At 51.8% G+C, this 17,882-nt stretch overlaps 1 protein-coding gene across 10 annotated transcripts in view; it reads left to right on the top strand.

The window, feature by feature from the left end:
* The window catches only part of MSI2 (musashi RNA binding protein 2), a 367,851-nt gene that overhangs the window by 283,456 nt on the left and 66,513 nt on the right, over positions 1 to 17,882 (top strand). For all 10 annotated transcript variants that reach the window (XR_014019236.1, XR_014019237.1, XM_081270296.1 and 7 more), the window contains one exon: positions 10,107 to 10,189. Coding sequence is in view for 8 of the 10 variants with exons in the window: in XM_081270296.1 (XP_081126422.1) it covers positions 10,107 to 10,189 (83 nt within the window). In the remaining 2 variants the exon portion in view is untranslated. The remainder of the gene's footprint in view (positions 1 to 10,106; positions 10,190 to 17,882) is intronic.

Below are 17,882 nucleotides of genomic sequence, written 5' to 3'. Positions count from 1 at the left end.
TCCTGATCCGAGCCAGTTGTCTAGCGATTTAATTTGGTGAATTTACCACTGCGTCCCAGAGTTTATATTGGCACTTAACAGCAGTAATATGTGTCTCTCTCGCCAAGAACTGACTATTTTCCCGACCAAGATGGAACACCACGCACAAAAAAATAGGTTTGTGAACTAATCTGCCGCCCTGACAAGTGTCATTCACAGAATCGCTGCTATGGAGCGCACTCGGAATTAAATGAGGTTGGGGTTGTCTGGCCTGGACCACAGGTGCTTTTTGCCTCTCAGTTAACAAGAGTCTGGGATGAGACACCCTTTCCCTGCAGCCACAGGCACTTTGAAATCGCACCATCAGTATTCATGGCAGATTCTGCTCTTGGAAAAACGGTTTGGGGATAGCAGAGGTCCTGCTCCCAACGCACCTTCTCTCTTTTTCCCTTCCACTCGGCCTGCCTTTTCTAACCTCCCCCTCCTCCTTCCTGGGTGGGTCTTCAGGGTACTCCATCCCGGTTCTCACTCTTATGTTGGAAAGCTGTGTATACTTGTATAGTGTCACACACTCAGGGAAGTGCCCTCAGCAGTTTACACATACATACACACATACACACACACACACACAGTGCCTGATTCTGCTTTTAATTGCTTTTGCATATGGATTTCCATCAGGTAGCCTTTCAATACCTCTGGGAGTGGAAGCAAGATCTGCCCTTTACACTGTAGTATGAGCGGGCTTCTGAGTTCTGGCTTTGTCCTTGATCTCTTGGGTCTGCCTTGGATGAGGACTGCCCATGAAAAGGATGTCAGAGGCTTCTTAAAAACATCATTGGTTTTTCTGTTTCATAGAAGAGGGATCCTGAGAATTCTCTTTCCTATGGAAAGTTCCAGATTCTCTTTGACCCAGTGATCTGCTTGGCTCATCCTAAATTGGGAAACTGAGCATTCAGACATGCATGGGCACCGGAGTTACCAGAAACCTGGATGAAAATGTAGATTCCTGCCCGTTAGGAGACAGGCAGAGCCCAGAGAGCTGCGATCTTCACCAGCTCTTCCCCAGATGAAGGCCCTGCTGCAGGACACACCCAGCACACTTGGGCACACCCCACCTGGGCTTATGTATGGTCCAGGAGAGTTCCAGGAGTGTCCCCGAACGGTCCTGAGTTTAGGGTAGACCGTACAGTACAAGCTCCTTGTAACTGAAGAAACACTCGCTGGTCCCTGGCGGGCACCTGACTTGTGGAAGGTCTGTCCTCACATTTCAAGGTCAAGTGTTGGCTGGAGCATCCTCCAACTGAAAAGGAAAGAAAAGCACCTTTCCATTTGAGAAATCGGCTCCCCTCTGGCAAATACCACCCACGCAGCTTAATATTAATTTAGGGAATCCAGGCTTGTGCAGCTCCACTGGACTAGATTGGAAATCGGATAGTGCCATTTCTGTTACCCGAGTCCCTGAATACCTGAGATGGCTGCCTCCCCACACCCTCCCACCTCAGCCTCCAAAGGTGGCTGGAGAGGCGCAGGTGTGCGCTGGCGCGCCGAGCCAATCTCCCGCTCCCCGCTCCTGATTAGTGGTGTGAGGGAGTAAAGGAGCCCCGCATCTCTTCACACCCATCGCTGCCCGTCCTGCGCGCACGAGCCGCTTGAGATTCCCCACAGCCCCAGCCTGCTCTGCAAGGCAGAAAGAAATATGACCAGGCAAGTTGAGAAAATAAATTAAACTAAGTGTCAACTTTTCTTGTTTCTCTCCTCATTATTAAGAGATGGAATGGGGCTCGTTTATCAAGCAGGGGAGAAATTAATTGACACGGCTTTAATACCATGATGTCTGGCATGTCTGGTCACATTCCTTCATTTTTTGGGGAAAGGCATTTTATTATAGTTTACAGCAACCAGCTGCCAAACTACGGGTGTAAACGAGGAAGCAGGTGCATGAAGGATGCCATGATGCCACCCGAAGGGGCCCAGGTGGGGAGGGGGGTATGGGGCTCTGAGAGGCGGTGTGGCCTGCTGGCTCCTGCCAACAGGAGGACAGGGGTGGGAGGAGAGGGGCGTCTGCAGGCCCCATTCCAGGCTTATTTGGCCACTGCAGGGGTGGGAGGTAGCAAACATCTGCCTCCAGTGGCTTCTGGACCTGAAGTCTTTGTCCTGACCAGCTCTGTTCAGCCCCTGTACTGAGTCCGGGGCAGAGCAGGGGTCAGCCTGCCCGTCCCTGTTCTTAATAAGGCTAGAGAAATAAGAGGTTCATTTTATCCCCTGAGGCTGCTGATTCACTGGGGGGGGGGTCAGTGTGCCACGTCTTGGGCACCCTGGCCCTACTTCTGTGGTTGGGGTCCAGAAGGCTTCAGAGATGTCCCTCAGCCCATGTCCAGTCGGGTCCCTTAGCCCATGTCCAGTCGGGTCAGACTGACCAAGGAGATACCTCCATTGTTTTCTCTGTGAACATCTTTGTTACTTTACATTTCTCTGAAAAGGCTCGGGTTCGTGCCCCCCACCCCATCCCGCCCCCTGCCTTTCTGCTTGAGCAGTCAGGCAGCCCAGGAAGCAGCGTGTCCCTGGGATGGCCTCTCTCGGCTGCGTTGCTAGGACAAGGGGCTCTTCCCTACTCCATAAATGTTCTGGCAGAGAAGCTTGGAGGAGCAGGGTGCAGGACACATTTGTGATAGTCCACCTCACATAGAAGGGCACTCGGTGGGGAGGACACAGGGTCCACCTGGGCCACCGTCCTTCATCTTTAACTTCATGGATGGGGAGGGCATGGTGGGGACTGAGTTCGGAATAACTGCTCAACAAGTAGAGGGGCTTCCCTTTGTGACATTATCAAGCAGAATGCGGACTGAGAGTGAACAGCCACCCCTGGGTGCCAGGCCTGAGCGGTGACTGAAGGAATCCAGTCCCTGACTATGGGAAATGACTCTCCTGCCCCTCTGAAGTGCACAGTAGCGTCTGGGTGGGAAAGCAGGCCCAGCCTCCCGCCACCCCAGCACATGCCCAAGGCCTCACATCCAAAAATGCCCGGGAAACACTACTGGCAGCTGGAACTGGATTCTCTTAAGATGGGGTATTGTCAGAGGCGCTGTAGTCCACTAGGTGGCCCAGAGGAGGTGGGGGCAGCCAAGGTGAATGATGCTGGACACACGGCCATCCAGGGTGGCCTCCAAAGGAGCCTGCAGACCACCATGCCTGGTGGCCCGGCTCACCCTTGCTTCCTTCTCTGGGCCAGGTGGCCACCAAATCCACCTTTGAATGTTCTGATCCAAGGACAGACAATCTGCTCCAGAAAAGCAGGGGGTGGATATGAAAGTATGACTCCTGGTCTGGTCTGAGTGGCCACATCACGGTGGACAAGCCACTGAACTGTGCAGAGCAGTCGAGCACTGTGACAGTGACGGAGCCTGTCTTGCCTCCCCTCCTGCTGGGTTGCCTTGGGGACCAACTAGGATGAGGGGTGAGAAGCATTTTAAAACCAGAAGATTCTCCCCAGGCCCACACCTGAGAAATTTGTGTGTATGAGGAAGCAACCCACAGTTATCAGTGCTTTCCCAGCCCTGGGTTTCCGGGGAGAGAGGGCGGGTTGCGTGTGTTATAAATATTCCTGCATACTCATACCTTAAATTCCACGTGGGATACTCAGATAAATTTGACAATCGGGGGGTTTTTCTCCCTCCCCTTTTCCCTCCATTACCCAGTGTGTTAAGTCATGCTCGAATCGATTCCCACTGAAGGAGCATCAGGCCCTATCTGATTGCCTATTAGTGTTCATTGACCTATATGATAAGAGAAGAAAATAATTTTTGAGGCTAGAACTTTCCCTCCCTGACCTTAAAAAAAAAAATCTTTGTAAGTTAACTATCAGTCATTTCTCCATGAATGTATATTTGTTTGGAGCAGGTCATTTTAATTTTTTAAAATATTTATTTATTTTTTTAGTTGTAGTTGGACACAATACTTTTATTTTATTTATTTATATGTGGTGCTGAGGATCGAATCCAAGGCCTCACATGTGCTAGGCGAGCACTCTACCACTGAGCCACAACCCCAGCCCCAGGTCATTTTAATTTTGAGTATCTTGTTTTCAGATTTATGGTCTCTTCTGGTGTGTGTGTGTGTGTGTGTGTGTGTGTGTGTGTGTGTGTGTACAGGTGCACGCGCACTTGCGTTTTAAAACCTTGCATTGTTCCGATGAATATTCAGTTTTATTCATTTGAATAAAAGAGGGAAAAGAGGTTTGACTGTTAAATGCTTATCTCTTAAATAGAGCTTTCTTGTTAGTTTCCAATAATAGCTTCATTCAGGAGAATGCTAGAATTTTGTTTTTAAATGGCCCTTGTCAACTGCTATCCTACTTATGTGTGTTCTGAAATCCCTTTGTACTGGGAATTAACCTCACCACCCTCTTGGCCCCCTGATTCTGCTGGCTCCTGGGGCCCCTTAGCAGTGTGGGGTGCAGTTAAAGGTGGGGGCTTCCAGAGAGGATGGGCAGGTGCCATTTGCTGAGGACAGGTGAGAAGTATTTATTTGCTACATGGGTCTGTTATCCTCCAAGCTTTGGCCCTGACACCTGCCCCTCTGTGTCATCAGTCTCTGGAGCACCTCTCTCTTCTTAGTGGTGGCTTTCAAGAGTTAAATACCTAGGGTGAGGGTCTCTGGCTCCAGGGTGGTGTCTCAGCACCAAAGGAGAAGAGAAATGGAGCAGGCAGTATTCATGGACTCCCCAAACGGCCCCAGTGGAGTGTGAGCCCCTGTGGATGCTCACAGATCAGAGTCCTCACCCCGATCAGTCCAGACCCCAGGCTGTGCCTGCTTTGAGAGGCCCAGAGAGGCCAAGGGACTCTCCAGGGGGCCTAGTTCATCTGGCCCTTGCTTTTGAGCAAGGAGAACTTGTGTTTCTTTGTTCTGGCTACTGTGCCTTAGTTTGATGGGCCTTCAGAAGATTCCATTTCTGATTCTCTTTGGGGAGAGTGGCAGGTGATCATCACTCAATTGTCAACGCCTGCCCACTGCCCACCCCCCACATCCAAGGCCCTTGTTGAACCTGTGCAGCGGTTTGTTCAGAAGAGCCTGAAAAACAGTGTGAACTGAGCCAGACGCAGAAGAACAGATACCGTATGATTGAACACATACGAGGTGTCTGGAATAGGTGAAGGTTGCCAGGAGCTGGGAGAGGGAGATAGGGAGCTATTTGTCAGCGGGGAGGGGTGTCGTACCAGGGATTGAACTCGGGGGGCACTCAACCACTGAGCCCCATCCCCAGTCCTATTTTGAATTTTGTTTAGAGATAGGGTCTCACTGAGTTGCATAGCGCCTCACGGTTGCTGAGGCTGGCTTTGAACTCATGATGCTCCTGTCTCAGCTTCCCAAGCCACTGGGATTACAGGTGTGCACCACCACACCCAGTGAGCTATTATTTAATGGGGGCAAAGTTTCAGTTTGGGATGGTGAAACAGGTTGAGGGATGGATGGTGGTGGCCGCTGCCTTCGTTCTACCCTTAACGTGGTTAAGATGGTAAGTTTTATGTTACGTCTGTTTTAACGCCATAAAATTTTTATTTCAAAGAAGAAAAGACTAACACCAAACATGAGTTTTCTACACCATAAACATTTTATTTCAAAGAAGAAAAGACTAACACCAAACATGAGTTTTCTCACTACCCACCCACCCCTCCCAAATTTCTGACCCCATTGTTTTTTGTCCTCCACTCCTCAGTTTAATTTATTTGGAGGTTGTTTGCTACTGAGTTACTCATTCATTGGAAATGATAATACACCTGTGAAATAAAAACGATTATACGTTAAGGAATAACACTTATTGATAATTAAGTGTTTCATTGCTTCCTTGCTTCCCCAAATGGAATAAATAAATATTTTAGACATAATCAAGTTTGTTTTCTCCCTTCAGACCTAACAGAGAGGGATGTTGAGATGATATAGATCTTTTAAATCCCATGGACGAGTCTTGACATCACTGAATTATTCTGCATCGAGGGCGGATTGGGCCTGAAATCCAGGCTTTCGCCTTTAGTCAGGAGAATCATTTTTGTGATATTCACATTTTGAGTCGTGTGGGACTGGGGAAGGGACGGGAATCAGAACCTAAAATTCTGGGAGGAGGCCTGCGCCCGCCCCCACAACCCTCTGCGTTTTAGTTCCTGTCCCTCAGCTCGGCTGCCCTCCCTCCTATCTGGGCGTGGTAGCAGAGGAGGAAGTTTGGCAGCAAAGAGTTCTAAACCGTAGGGGCTTGGGGTCCCGTGCTTTGCACAGTAGGCTGGGAAGGAGTTGGATGGAGCACAGATGCAGCATCCAGGACAGGGAGCTCAGCCTTGGGCCCCATGGTGGCCTGACAAACCTGGCCTCTCTCCCAGGGTCAAATGTGTTTCAGGCCAGGCTGTCCTCTGGCCTGCGGAGTGAGTGGTGTCTTTCTCCGGCCCTGACTTCATTTTCTGTCCCCATCACACATCCACACGCCTGCCTTCTGTCCAGAGTGGCATAATTGGTGGGTCAGCTGGAGGGGGTGGCGCATGACCCGCCTCTCTGGGGGCAGCTGAAACCTGTAACCTCACCGCGCTAGGGTTCTGTGGCTGCCATAACAAATGACCACTTGTGGCTCAAAGGAGAGAAATAGATGCTCACCGTTCTGGAGGTTGAGGCTGTCCTCCCTCCAAAAACTGTGGGAGACCATCTCTCCTGGCCTCTTCTGGTGTCTGGTGGCTCCAGCTCTTTCTGAGTCTGTGGCTGCATCACCCCATTCTGGCCTATGTCTGCCTTCACACGCCCTTCTTTTCTGAGTCTCAAATCTCCCTCTCCTGTCTCTTGTGAGGACACCTGTCATTTAAATTAGGGTCCACCCTAAATCCAGGATAATCTCTTCTCAGGATCCTTAACTTAGTTACATTTGCAAGAACCCTTTTTCCAAGTAAGGTCACATTCATGCTTGCCAGGGATTAGGACATGGATCTCTATCTGGAGGGCCACATTCCAGCCTCTACACTCACCCTGATTAGCAGTGAAATCCCTGAAAAACTGGTCCACTTAGGCTTGTTTTATTTGCAAGGTACCTGGGTTTGGGACTAGGCCTGAGGGGTGGCTTTCAAAGACAGATGCAGCCCATGGGCGAGAAGTGAGGGACACATCAGAAAGTGAGGTCCATCCTAGGAAAGGCTTTCTCCGAGGGATGCTCTGACTCAAGTTTGCTGCGTTGTTTTGTTGAAGTTGTTTCCAGTACTGGGGATTGAACCCAGGCTGCTCTCCCACTGAGCTATGCCCCCAGCCCTTTTATTTTTTATTTTGAAACAGGGTCTTGGTAAATTGCCCAGGCTAGCCGTGAACTTGTGATCCCCCTGCCTCAGCTTCCCGAGTTGGCTGGGGTTACAGGTGTGCAACACAGCACCCGGCTTGAAGCGAGCCTTTTAAAGAGTGAACTACTCAAGAAGAATCATGTTGCTCTGTGTGTCCCCAACAGCACTTGGCACAGAAGTGGGCCAGGTAGTGCAGGAGGAGGAAGGCTCCATCAATTTGGAGGCAAAGCAGTGACTCACGTGGATTGGCAAGACACCCTGTCCCTGAAGGCACAGAAATGGGTCCGCCAGCCATTCACTCAGCACAGTGTGTTAGGGGCCTGGGACCCAAGAAGAGGCACCAGCCCTGCCCTTGCCCAGGGCTTGAGTTAGTGCTGGCTCTTCTTGTACCCTCTGCAGAGCTTCCCCTGTTCCCCACAGAGGACGAGGGTCTTCACCCCTTCTCCTAGGGCTAGTTAGGATCTGAGCTCCAGGAGGAAGGGGCTTAACCAAAGAGATGCAGGGAAGGGCACCCTCCCTGGGTGGACTTCTAACCTGATGGTCTTAAAGCCCCTACCACCCAGTTTTCCTGAAACAAACCCCGGGAGGGGGAGCTGAGCATCATTCAGAACCTTCAAAGGAAGCAGGGGGGCAGACACATGACAGCAAAAGAAATGCCGTGGGCGCTGCCTCTGGGTGTGGGACGCATCCAAAGGCCAAGGAAAACCGCCCAGAGAGGGGAACCAACAGCAGCACTGTGGCTCTGTTTCTCTCCAGGGACCTGGTTGAGGAGGGCAGTGGGCGTGAACCTGGAGAAAGGTTCATTTCATTATAACCCCATTGTGTATCTCCTGCCTGCCTCAGGCCTCAGAGGTAACTGAGGACCCACCTTTTACCAGTGATACTGGGTGAAATTTGTCCTCTTTGAGCCCCTGTAGTGAATGCCTGTGTCCTCCTTATGGAAGGTCAGGTGTCCATCTTGTGTGTGACATGAGCTGGGCTGTGTGCCCTGGGAGCACTGGCCCAGTGTTTGGTGGATAGTAACCACTGGCACACTCTGAAGGTCCTGATTACCTTTGGGTGGTGGTCCCAGCCTTCTGTTTTACTGGAGATTGTTTGAGAGCAGAGAGTGTTCATCTTTTCCTGAAGGATCTTGAAGAGTCTGCAAGAGCTGTGTGTAAGGGCTCTGTGTATCAGCACCTCGGATTCCTGACAAGGTGTGGTGGAGTTGGATATGTGAGCCAGAAGGGACTTGGGAGAAGCGTTCTCCACCTTGGGTACCAGGTTGAATGGGAAGCATCTGTTTTTCTCGTGGATAGAAAGCACTATGAGCATAATACAAAGTCATTCTGATTTTTTTTTCTTCCTGTTTGGTGTGTCCAGCATTGCATTCAGCCAGATTTGGAACCTTGGGGAGGACAGTGTCTTGTGGGGGCTGCTATATGAGAGGACCCTGGCTTACCAACAGCACAAGTTTCCCAGTAGTTCTAGAGGCTGGAACTCCAAGATCAGGGACCAACATGGCTGGTTCTGGCGAGGGCTCACTTCCTGGCTTAGAGAAGACCGCTCTCTTGAGCCTCCCTTGGCAGACAGAAAGCTAGCTCCTTCATGGCTTTTGATAAGGACACTAAGCTTCTTTGTGAGGGCTCCATCCTCATGTCCTTATGATGGAATCAATTGGCAAAGGCCCCACCTTCTGACACTGTGGCACTGGGAAGTAGTGCCACATATGGACCAGGGGATAGGGAGGGACAGGCATATGGACAAGAGCACATTCAGTCCCTAGCAGAGAGCCGAATGTGTGGGCACCTCCTGTCCAGTCCCACCACCTAAATTTGCAGGTGCATAATGCGAGGCCCAGAGGGGAAGGGGCTCTCCAGGTTACCCAGAGACAAGATGCACAGTCGCAGCTGGAACCCAGGCCCTCTGGCTCCCTGGTGCGTCTGCACCTCTGCCCGGTTCCCTTCCCCATGTTGGTGCCGGCACTGCGCATGTTCCATCCCATGCAGGGCGTGCCCCTCGTGCGGGTCTATGTGGGACCGAGGTGCTTACTGAGTCGGGTCACAGCTGCGGCCACATGCAGGAAAAGCGGTCGGGGGTGGGAAGAGAAAAAAGGAAGGGGCAGGAGGGTGGAGAGAGACACTCAGGATGCTGAGCCGCGGTCGCCTGCCAAAATTCTTCAGTGCAGCTTGTCTAGCAAAGCCGGTCTCCAGCCGAGTAAATACAGTGGATAGCTGACGGCTGACAGCAGGCATCAAATAGCCTTAAACTGCCCCAAATCCGCAGCGCTTTTGAAGCGGCAGTAGAAAAAGGATGCCTGCGCAGAACAGAGGCCTGCAACTTTTAATAGTTTCTTCCAGGCCTCAGGATGTCCTGATGAGGTATTAGAGGAAGTAATTCAGGAAGAAAAGGACAAATAACCGCCTCCGTCTGGAGGCCGACCCGAGGGCTGACCATTCCAGCTCCCGGAAAGGGCCAGCGTGGCCCCGCAGTGATCCGCGAGGCTGCCCTTCGCCCACCCGCCTGCCTCTGCGCACAGAGCCGCAGGGCTCTGACCCTCGTAAATAACAGACAAGTCAATTTCTTGTTTGCTTCGGGGCAAATGTAAACCACACAGTGCCCGCTGCATGTGGGTGAAATCATTAACTTTTCCTCGCTGTTGGAAGGGAGCTGGGTACAAATTAGAATCCTTGCCTGGACTTCAAGGTCCTCCCAGGGACCCCGCCCACCCACCCCATCAGGAGCCTATCCTGACTGCAGGCTGTCAAGAGAAACCCCCCGGGAGGGCCTGCCCAGCCCAACTCACCCCACCTCTCTTGTTTTCTCTCTTCCTTCTTTTCCCTTCAGGGTTTGGCTTCGTCACTTTTGAGAATGAAGATGTTGTGGAGAAAGTCTGTGAGATTCATTTCCATGAAATCAATAATAAAATGGTAAGTCTGGGGGGATTGCTGTGATATGGGACACCCCTTCCCCAGCGCACACCGCTTGCCACCTGGCTGCACCCCACATCGTGTGCAGGCTAGGCAGGGGTGGGCACAAGGTCTGGCTAGAGTCTCAGGATTCAGCTCTGTGCGTGATGGCAATGGTTTAGCTCAGGGATGGAATGTGCTCTTCTATAAAGGGCCAAATGGTGTTTTCAGCTCTGTAGCCACACAGCCGACTCTTGGAACTAATCACTCCTGAGTCATGGCACAGAAGCATCCATTGGCTGTATATCCCGTGAATAAGTGGAGCTGTGTTTCAATAAAGCTTTGTTTATAGATTTGGGTTTCATGGAAGTTTCCCGTGTTACCGTTTTATCTATTTATTTACTTATTCTTTATGTGTACGTGGTGCTGGGGATTGATCCCCTGCCTCACATATGCTAGGCAAGTTCTCTACCACTGATCTACATCCCCAGCCCACCAAATACTATCTTTTTTTTAACCATTTAAAAACATAGAAACCATTTTGACTCTTGGGCCTTGCGAGGACAGACAGGGGCACTGGATGTGGCCTGTGAGTTGTAGTTGGCTGACCCCTGGTTTACAATGTGCTTTCCACGCTAGTCTGTGGAGGAGCATATAGATAGGAAGTTTACCAAACTAGTTCTCTTTGGGCCCAGCTGGGTAATTAACACCCCCTCCCCTGGTGGTCAATTAGACTGTGTCTGCCTTCAGGACCAGCTGCTTCCCTCCTTCCCTCTGGCTCTTTGAAGTTCCTTTTCCTGCCACAGCTGCCTCTGGAGGAGGGAGGAGGTTGGACTATGGGATCTGGGGAGCCAGGTAGGCCTCCCAGAGAAGTGGCCACCAGAGGGCGCCATGCCATGCAGTGTGTGCCTATTTGCTATCTCAGGCTCCTCTCTTCAAGTTGGGTAGGGGGTGAGAAACCCCTTCTTTGTTGGTTCTGGAACAAAATGGGAGCTCCAGAAGTTGTTTCTGGAGCCATCCGCAAGTCCTCTGGTACACCAGCATTTTGGTTGGCCAGCAAAGCTTCCAACCCTCAGAGAAGAGGGAGGGCAAATTCATGTTTCAGTCTCCGCTATAACTTTGATATTTTCTCCCTTTTGTCAAAACATTCCTTGCTTCTGAAACATACATTTAGATATGAGTTGTATATTGGTCTGATGTGTGTTCACCAACTTTAAATTCAATAATAGAGCTTTTAGTGTGGATAAGATCAAAGCAATCTGCTTAGCATGTGGTGCTACAGGCCTGATTCAATATTTGACTTGCTAATTTTTTCCCAGGGCACTAAAATAATATTGTTCATATTGTTCCTAGCCATCATACGCATCTGAAATGAAAATACTCTTTCTTTGCATACTGCATGTTGGAGACGTCAGTGCATGCTTTAAAACAGACCGAGGAGATAATACCCCTGGTCCCTTTGTAGGCTTTGTCCCTCAGATGCCAATGCCTTTCCATGGTACCTTTCTCTCTCATTAGGTCACTATTTGATGTTTTTAAGACTAGAGAGACAGAGGACTTAAACCTGTGTGCAGTGCCTGGATGCCTTGTTTATCCTAGCCAGAGCATGCTACTGACAGGCTCTGCTGAAGGCTGCCTGGGCAGCAGGGAATAGAAGGAGCAGTGGAGAGTGCAGGCAGATGCCCTTCCTGTCCTGCCAGGACTTCATGGTTCATCGGGAAAGGCCCAGTGCAGGAAGAACAGCTCTGTGTGCCACCTGGAATGCAAATACAGCCTTTGACTATTGACAGGCTTGGAAACGAGCCTGAGACCCAGACAGGGAAGGACTTTATCCTCCTCACTATTCCAGTGGAGAAACTGAGGCCCCGGCTGCCCAGAGAGTGTAGGACCATAGGTCTTGAGTTTTAGTGTGATAAACTGTACAGTTGTCTGAGTGTGGGGTGAAAGGCAAACCCTAGGTGACCAAGAGAAGCCAGAGAAGTTTGTGGCCATTTCTTTTCCGCCCACATTAGGTGACTCTTCCACTCAGGTGAGTGGTAACTTTGGCAGGTGTGAGTAACTGGTGAGTCTGGTGTAAAAGTTTCTGTCTTCTTTTGAATCTGGGGCTAGTACATGCTCTTTAAGAGGTAAGCCAGAAATGGAAGTAGACAAAGAGGAGGAAGCAGGGCAGAGTGACTAGGATCCCGATGCCCAGCCCAGCCCCACCAACTATGGGCCCCAAGGGGGGGGAATTTGGAGGTAGGCGACTGGACATAAATAAAGCAGGGCTAGCAACAGTGCCACCTCTTTGGGTCATTGGAGGTGGGAGATGCTATGAACATAGAGTTTTGCATGAAGCCTGTCTCGGGGCGCAGGCTTGATGAACATGAGCTCTTGCCATTGTCCAGGTCACCTGTCTCTGAAAGATCTTCCTCCAGCCAGCGCCCCCTCCTCTGAAAAAGGGTGGGATTGAAAGGGGATTGGTAGAGGAGCCTGCATCCTGAGTTGCTTTGAATTCTCTACTGAGACCCAAAGAAAGGAAATGCATTTATACTCTGCTATGGGCAGAATTCAAATGAGAGATCCAGAAAGGCAGAGAACTCGGAGACCACCAGCCAGAAGCCCTGGTGGCTGCTGGAATGTTCGTAGTGTGTTTGGTATGCTGGAAGGTGCTGTGACACTGGAAAGGCCAGTCTCTTACAGCCCTCGCTATCTCCCTGGGTCTCAGAGGAGCTGGCAGGTGGCTGTGCCCCTCTCAGCATCCTGCAGTGGAGGGTATTCTGATATTCCTACTAGGAGAGGTCTCATGGCTGATGAGTCACAGAGGTTGGACTTGAATCCAGACCTTTAATTCAATCATGTGTGCCCAGCACTTGGTAGACGATGAGTAACTGTGGAATGAATAAAGGACCCAGTGAGGGTTCACATGACAGTGAGGCACGTCATAGCTACTGAAGCCATTTCCAGGCTAATCCCGTCGATAAGTCTCCCAGGCATTTTTAAAACGGAGGGCCTTTCTGTACCATCCAACCAACCAGAGCAGGCCCTAGTGCTCCTGCTTGCTGAGGCCCAGGAGAGCTGTCTTCCAGAAGCTGGGATCATAAGACTTCATCCCCTCACTGCCTGTGCAGGCCTCAAGAAGGTGTGTGGTCTCTAGGATGGGGCAGGAGGACGTCCAGAAAGACCCAACGTGTTGCTTTACGTATCTTATTTGATGATCATGTCCATTCTGATGTAGTCATTACCCCCATTTTACAGATAGGGAAGGCAAGGCAGAGAGAGATGGCAAGCTCACATAGTCAGTAAGTGGCAGCCCCAGAATTCAGGGCCCGAAAGCCGTACTCCAGAGCTCAAGTGTGTATTGCCAGGCCATACTTCATGTCTGGGCTGAAGGAGACTCTAAAGTTCCTCTTGTTGGCCTCTGGGCCTCCCATGGCCAGTCAGTGTCCTTTCCTTTCCTCCTCAGCCATATTGTGGCCCATGTTTTTCCTTGATCTTCTAGAAGAAGGGCAGAGGAGACAAGCTCCCTTGGGGCCCGATTCCTGGCTAGGGAGAAGGGCCAAGTTGGGGGCTGAAGGGGTCCCAGTCAGCCACGGATCTCTCAGCCTCTTCTTCCCACTGGCACAGAGTTGCCAGTGGCAAGGGACAGGGGCGGGAAGCTACCTGCCACCTGAGCTCAAGGCCCAACCCTGCGAGAGCGAGAGACAGCCCCAGCCAGAGGGAAATGCAAATGTGGCTCTTTATCAATAAACAGGCACAAATGCACTCACGGAGTGATGCTCTGAGAGCGGTCCTCTCTGGCCACTCTGTGAGCCCCATGGCGGGTGCAGCTAATAATGCCTCCCGCCGTTTCCCCTGATTGAAACAGCCCCTGAGCAGCAGGGACACTTGCTTGATTAGTCGCCAGAGCCCAGCCTTCAGGCAGCTTCCGAGGAGCCGGGCAGCTGCAGGGAGGGAGGTGGGAATTGACAAAGAGCCAGCTCCAGGTTTCCTCAGAGGCCTGGCACGGCCTTCCCCAAAAGGATGTCAGGGAGGTGCCTGGGTAGAGCCTTCTAGACTTGGCTCAGCAGAAGGGATGAGTGTTTACGAGCCATGCCCTCTCCTGTCTGTCCTCATAGCATCCTGAGTAGGGGTCCTGTTCCCCCCGACTATGGGACACGAGAGCTCAGGCGAAGAAGGGCCTGCTACAGTGGGACAGTTCTGAGTGGCAGTGCTAGATCTGAACCCATGCCAGTCTGGCTCCAGACTCTGCTCTTCCCGCTCTACCCTGCTGCCATCTTGGCAAACGTAATATTTAAAAAATCTGGGTTGATAACTGACTATGAGGAAGAGATTTTATTCACTTCATAGAAGGGCTATTACAGGATTCCTTTAGTCCTTTTTCTTATTCCTTTAAGGTGGTCAGGTTTTCAGAAATTTGCTAAGCAACTGGTGGGTACAACTAGTTTGGTGGCCCATTGTCTTTAAATGAAAGGAGACCTGGCCCTGGTGGTCAGCAGGTGGACGTGTCCCAGCAGTTTGGCAGCCTCTGGAAGCTGGCCTGGGCCCACCCAGACCCCTGAGTCAGGAGCTACACGCTGACAAGCCCCTGGTGATTTGTGTGCACATTAAAGTCTGAGAAGCACCAGGCGAGGATCGTTGCTAATGATGGATAATGTGGGAGCTGTGGGTAATAAATCGTTCATCCAGCGTCAGAAAGAAGGTAGCTGGGAGGGAGGGGAGTGTGGAGCTGGGGCAAGCCTGGCCTCGCTGGGCCTGGCACTGGATCCCCAGGCCTGTCTAGTGCTCTGAGCATCGCCGATGTATGAGGCACAGCTGTAGGCTGGCTTCCTGATAAAGTGCCCGTGTCCTTGTCCCCTCGTTGGGACCTGCTGGGTCATGTAGAGGCACTGAGAGGTTTGGAACCCAAGACTGAATCTGAGGGTTCACCACTGGTTTTCTGTGACCACCACTGAGTTCCCAACGTGTTTGCATCTGGTTCCTTTTCTGCAAAATTGTGAACACAGAATTGCTGCCTGCTACGGCTCCTCTAAGGCCTTGATTCAGGTCCTGTCTCGCCTGCTCGGTTGCTGCATCTATAATCTGGAAGGCTTGGGAGAGTCAGGCGTGCTGAAAACCACTTGGTAACAGCAAGTGACCTCCACTTGGCCTAAGCCAGGGGCCAACAGACTTTCTGTAAAGGGCCAGATAGTAAATATTTGAGACTTTGAGTGCCATATGGTCCCTGCACAGCTATTCAGCTCTGCCATTGTAACCAAACAGAACCACAGACAATATGCAAATGAGCAGGCGTGGCTGCCTTCAAATAAAACCTTATTTACAAAAACAGGCGGCAGCCAGCCCGATTTGGCCTGCTGGCCATGGTATGCAACTCTGGGCCTAAACCAATCAAGCAGGAAGCCAGCCAGTTTCAGGGGCTGCTTGTTTCCAGGGGCCAGGTTCACTATTGAATAGTGTTTTATTAGACAGAGGCAAAGAAGAGAGGGGAACCCCAGACAGACACCGGGGCTTGGGATAGCAGCCTGTGGGAAGCTCAGGGCCTTGATTCTTAGGACTCCCCCCCAAGCTCTGAGCAGGAGGAAGTACAGCACAGGGGTGTTGCCAACTGAGAGGCCTTGCTGGCCCAGAGTGCCACAAGCCCTCCCACAGTTCACTGCCACTTTGTGACTTTGGGCAAGGTGACTTCCTATCAGTCAGGCTCTCTAGCTGCTCTTACAGAAAGGGGCATTGTTACTGCCTGGCTCAGAGAGTGCGGTGACTTAGGGCCTGTAAAGGGTTTGGAACAGCCGGGCCACAGCACCCTCCACCAAAGGGGTAGATGTTAAGTGTAGTCACCTTGGTTCTCAGAATCATCCTGAGTGGACCTATATGGAATCCCTGGGAGGGAGGGTAGGGGAGGTGCTTGTCAGGTAAGAAGTGAGTAGCGTGCAGGCTGGTCCCAAGTACCCCAATTGGAGGGGACAATGTCAGTGCCTCTGAGCACAGCAGAAGCACCCTGAGACCTTCTTGATCCCAGCAAGCTGAGGCAGACTCTTCAGCCACATCCTCCTTTGGGGAAGTTCTAGAAAAAGCACTTCCAGGAGCGAAGCCTAGGGAGATCTCAGGCCTGCCCTCTTCTGCTCAGGGCACACCTCGGGACTGGGCCTCAGACAGGGCTCTGGAGAGGGAGGGCCAGGAGGATGAGCGAGGAGAGTCCAGAGCTGGCCTCTGGGTCTCAGGACTATGGTGCTGGGAAGAAGGAGTCATCCCAGGCCAGGTGGGCTTGAGGGCCTCAGCCCCTGGCAGAGTGCAGGATGACTGGGCTCCCACCAGCGCTCCTCTGCATCCCTGAAGACCGAGAACTCTGTTGGGAACCGGCCCCGCAGCAGTGGGGGGGGGGGGTGTGATGTGGGTGGGATTAACTGGACTTCTGTGTTCACCCTCCTGTTTGTAGCATGGCTCTCACTCGTGAGCTAATTTTAGCCATCCATTCTGCTTCTGTTGCCATTTATAAAATGAGAATGTCAAATGCAATATTAAACAAGCAGGATGAAGGCAGAAAAGGAAATGCCAGAGAGGCATTTAATAAATGAATCCCGTGTTTACGTGGGAGAGGGAGAGATCCTGCGCCCACGCATCACACACGCATGCAGGCGCGGGACTGTTTGTGTACAGGCAGAGTTAATGGGAGCAGAGTGATTTGTGTGTTGGGGCCCCTGGAGGAGGGATGGAGGGAGCTGGGTGGAGGGGGTCAGGGCGTGTTGCTCTTTAGGCAGAAGTCACTTGGTCTGCAGGGAGGGGGCACCCAGGTGTGAGTCCTGGCCAAGTCTACACAGAGAAAGCCATGGTGGGTGGGTGTCCTGCGCCTCTGGACACCTGATGCCACTAGCTGCCCAGGTCCAGGATTGTGAGGGGAGAGCAGAGAGACCATTGGAGGGGCTCTCCCTTCTCTTCTGCCCTTCCTGATAGCTTAGGACTTTTATTGCAGATTCTTACTTAAACCTCTCCTTACAGCTGCTGCACCTGACATCCAGGGAGGGTCGCGCCTGATGCTTAAGTTCTCTCTCTTTTAAATAATTGGGTGAGGCTCTCCTGGCAGGGTCTCCCGCAAAGCCCACCATGGGCTGGAGTAGACGCCCACTTCCTCTCCTGGCAGGATTTGGGCACCTGCTGGAGGCTAAAATTTCTTTTCACTTTGAAACGCCCTTGCAGGTGCCCAGGAATAAAGAGAACAGCTGCTGCTGCCACCGTCAGCTTTTTCCCCAAATACTGTAGCCTGCAAGGCTCCCTTAGCACACCTTGCTGATGCATGGTGTGGGGACTACCTGGCTGGCAGGTGGGGGAGGTTAGGACAAAGGCTGACCATGGGGGAGGGGTAGCTGCTCTCCTTTTCACTCCTGTCTCTTGGATTTACATGAACACCTGAGCTGGCATTATCACCCTCAGAGAGACTCACCTGGGCTCTGTGTGGAGCAGGGTCAGGGATGTCTCAGCCAACTTGGTGCAGGGCAAGCACTGTGTAGGCTCAGCTCCGACAGCCCCGTGGGGTAGGCACTACTGTCACTCTCACTTACAGATGAGAACGCTGAGTGCAGAGAGAGAAGTTAGCTGCTCTTAGTTCAGGGAGGTGGCAGGTGCAGCAGAGAGTTAGAGCTGGGGGACTTGGCCACTGGCAGACACTGCTTCATGATGGATGAGGTCCCTGCTTGCCCTCCGATCGGGGCAGGGTTGGGGGGGGATGCAATTAGTGGGGGTC

Source organism: Spermophilus citellus, assembly GCF_964194105.1.
Source record: "Spermophilus citellus genome assembly, chromosome: 17".
In the NCBI taxonomy this organism is placed as follows: domain Eukaryota; kingdom Metazoa; phylum Chordata; class Mammalia; order Rodentia; family Sciuridae; genus Spermophilus; species Spermophilus citellus.
Note: the sequence above shows the minus strand (reverse complement) of the source record. Positions and strands in the feature narration are given on the sequence as shown.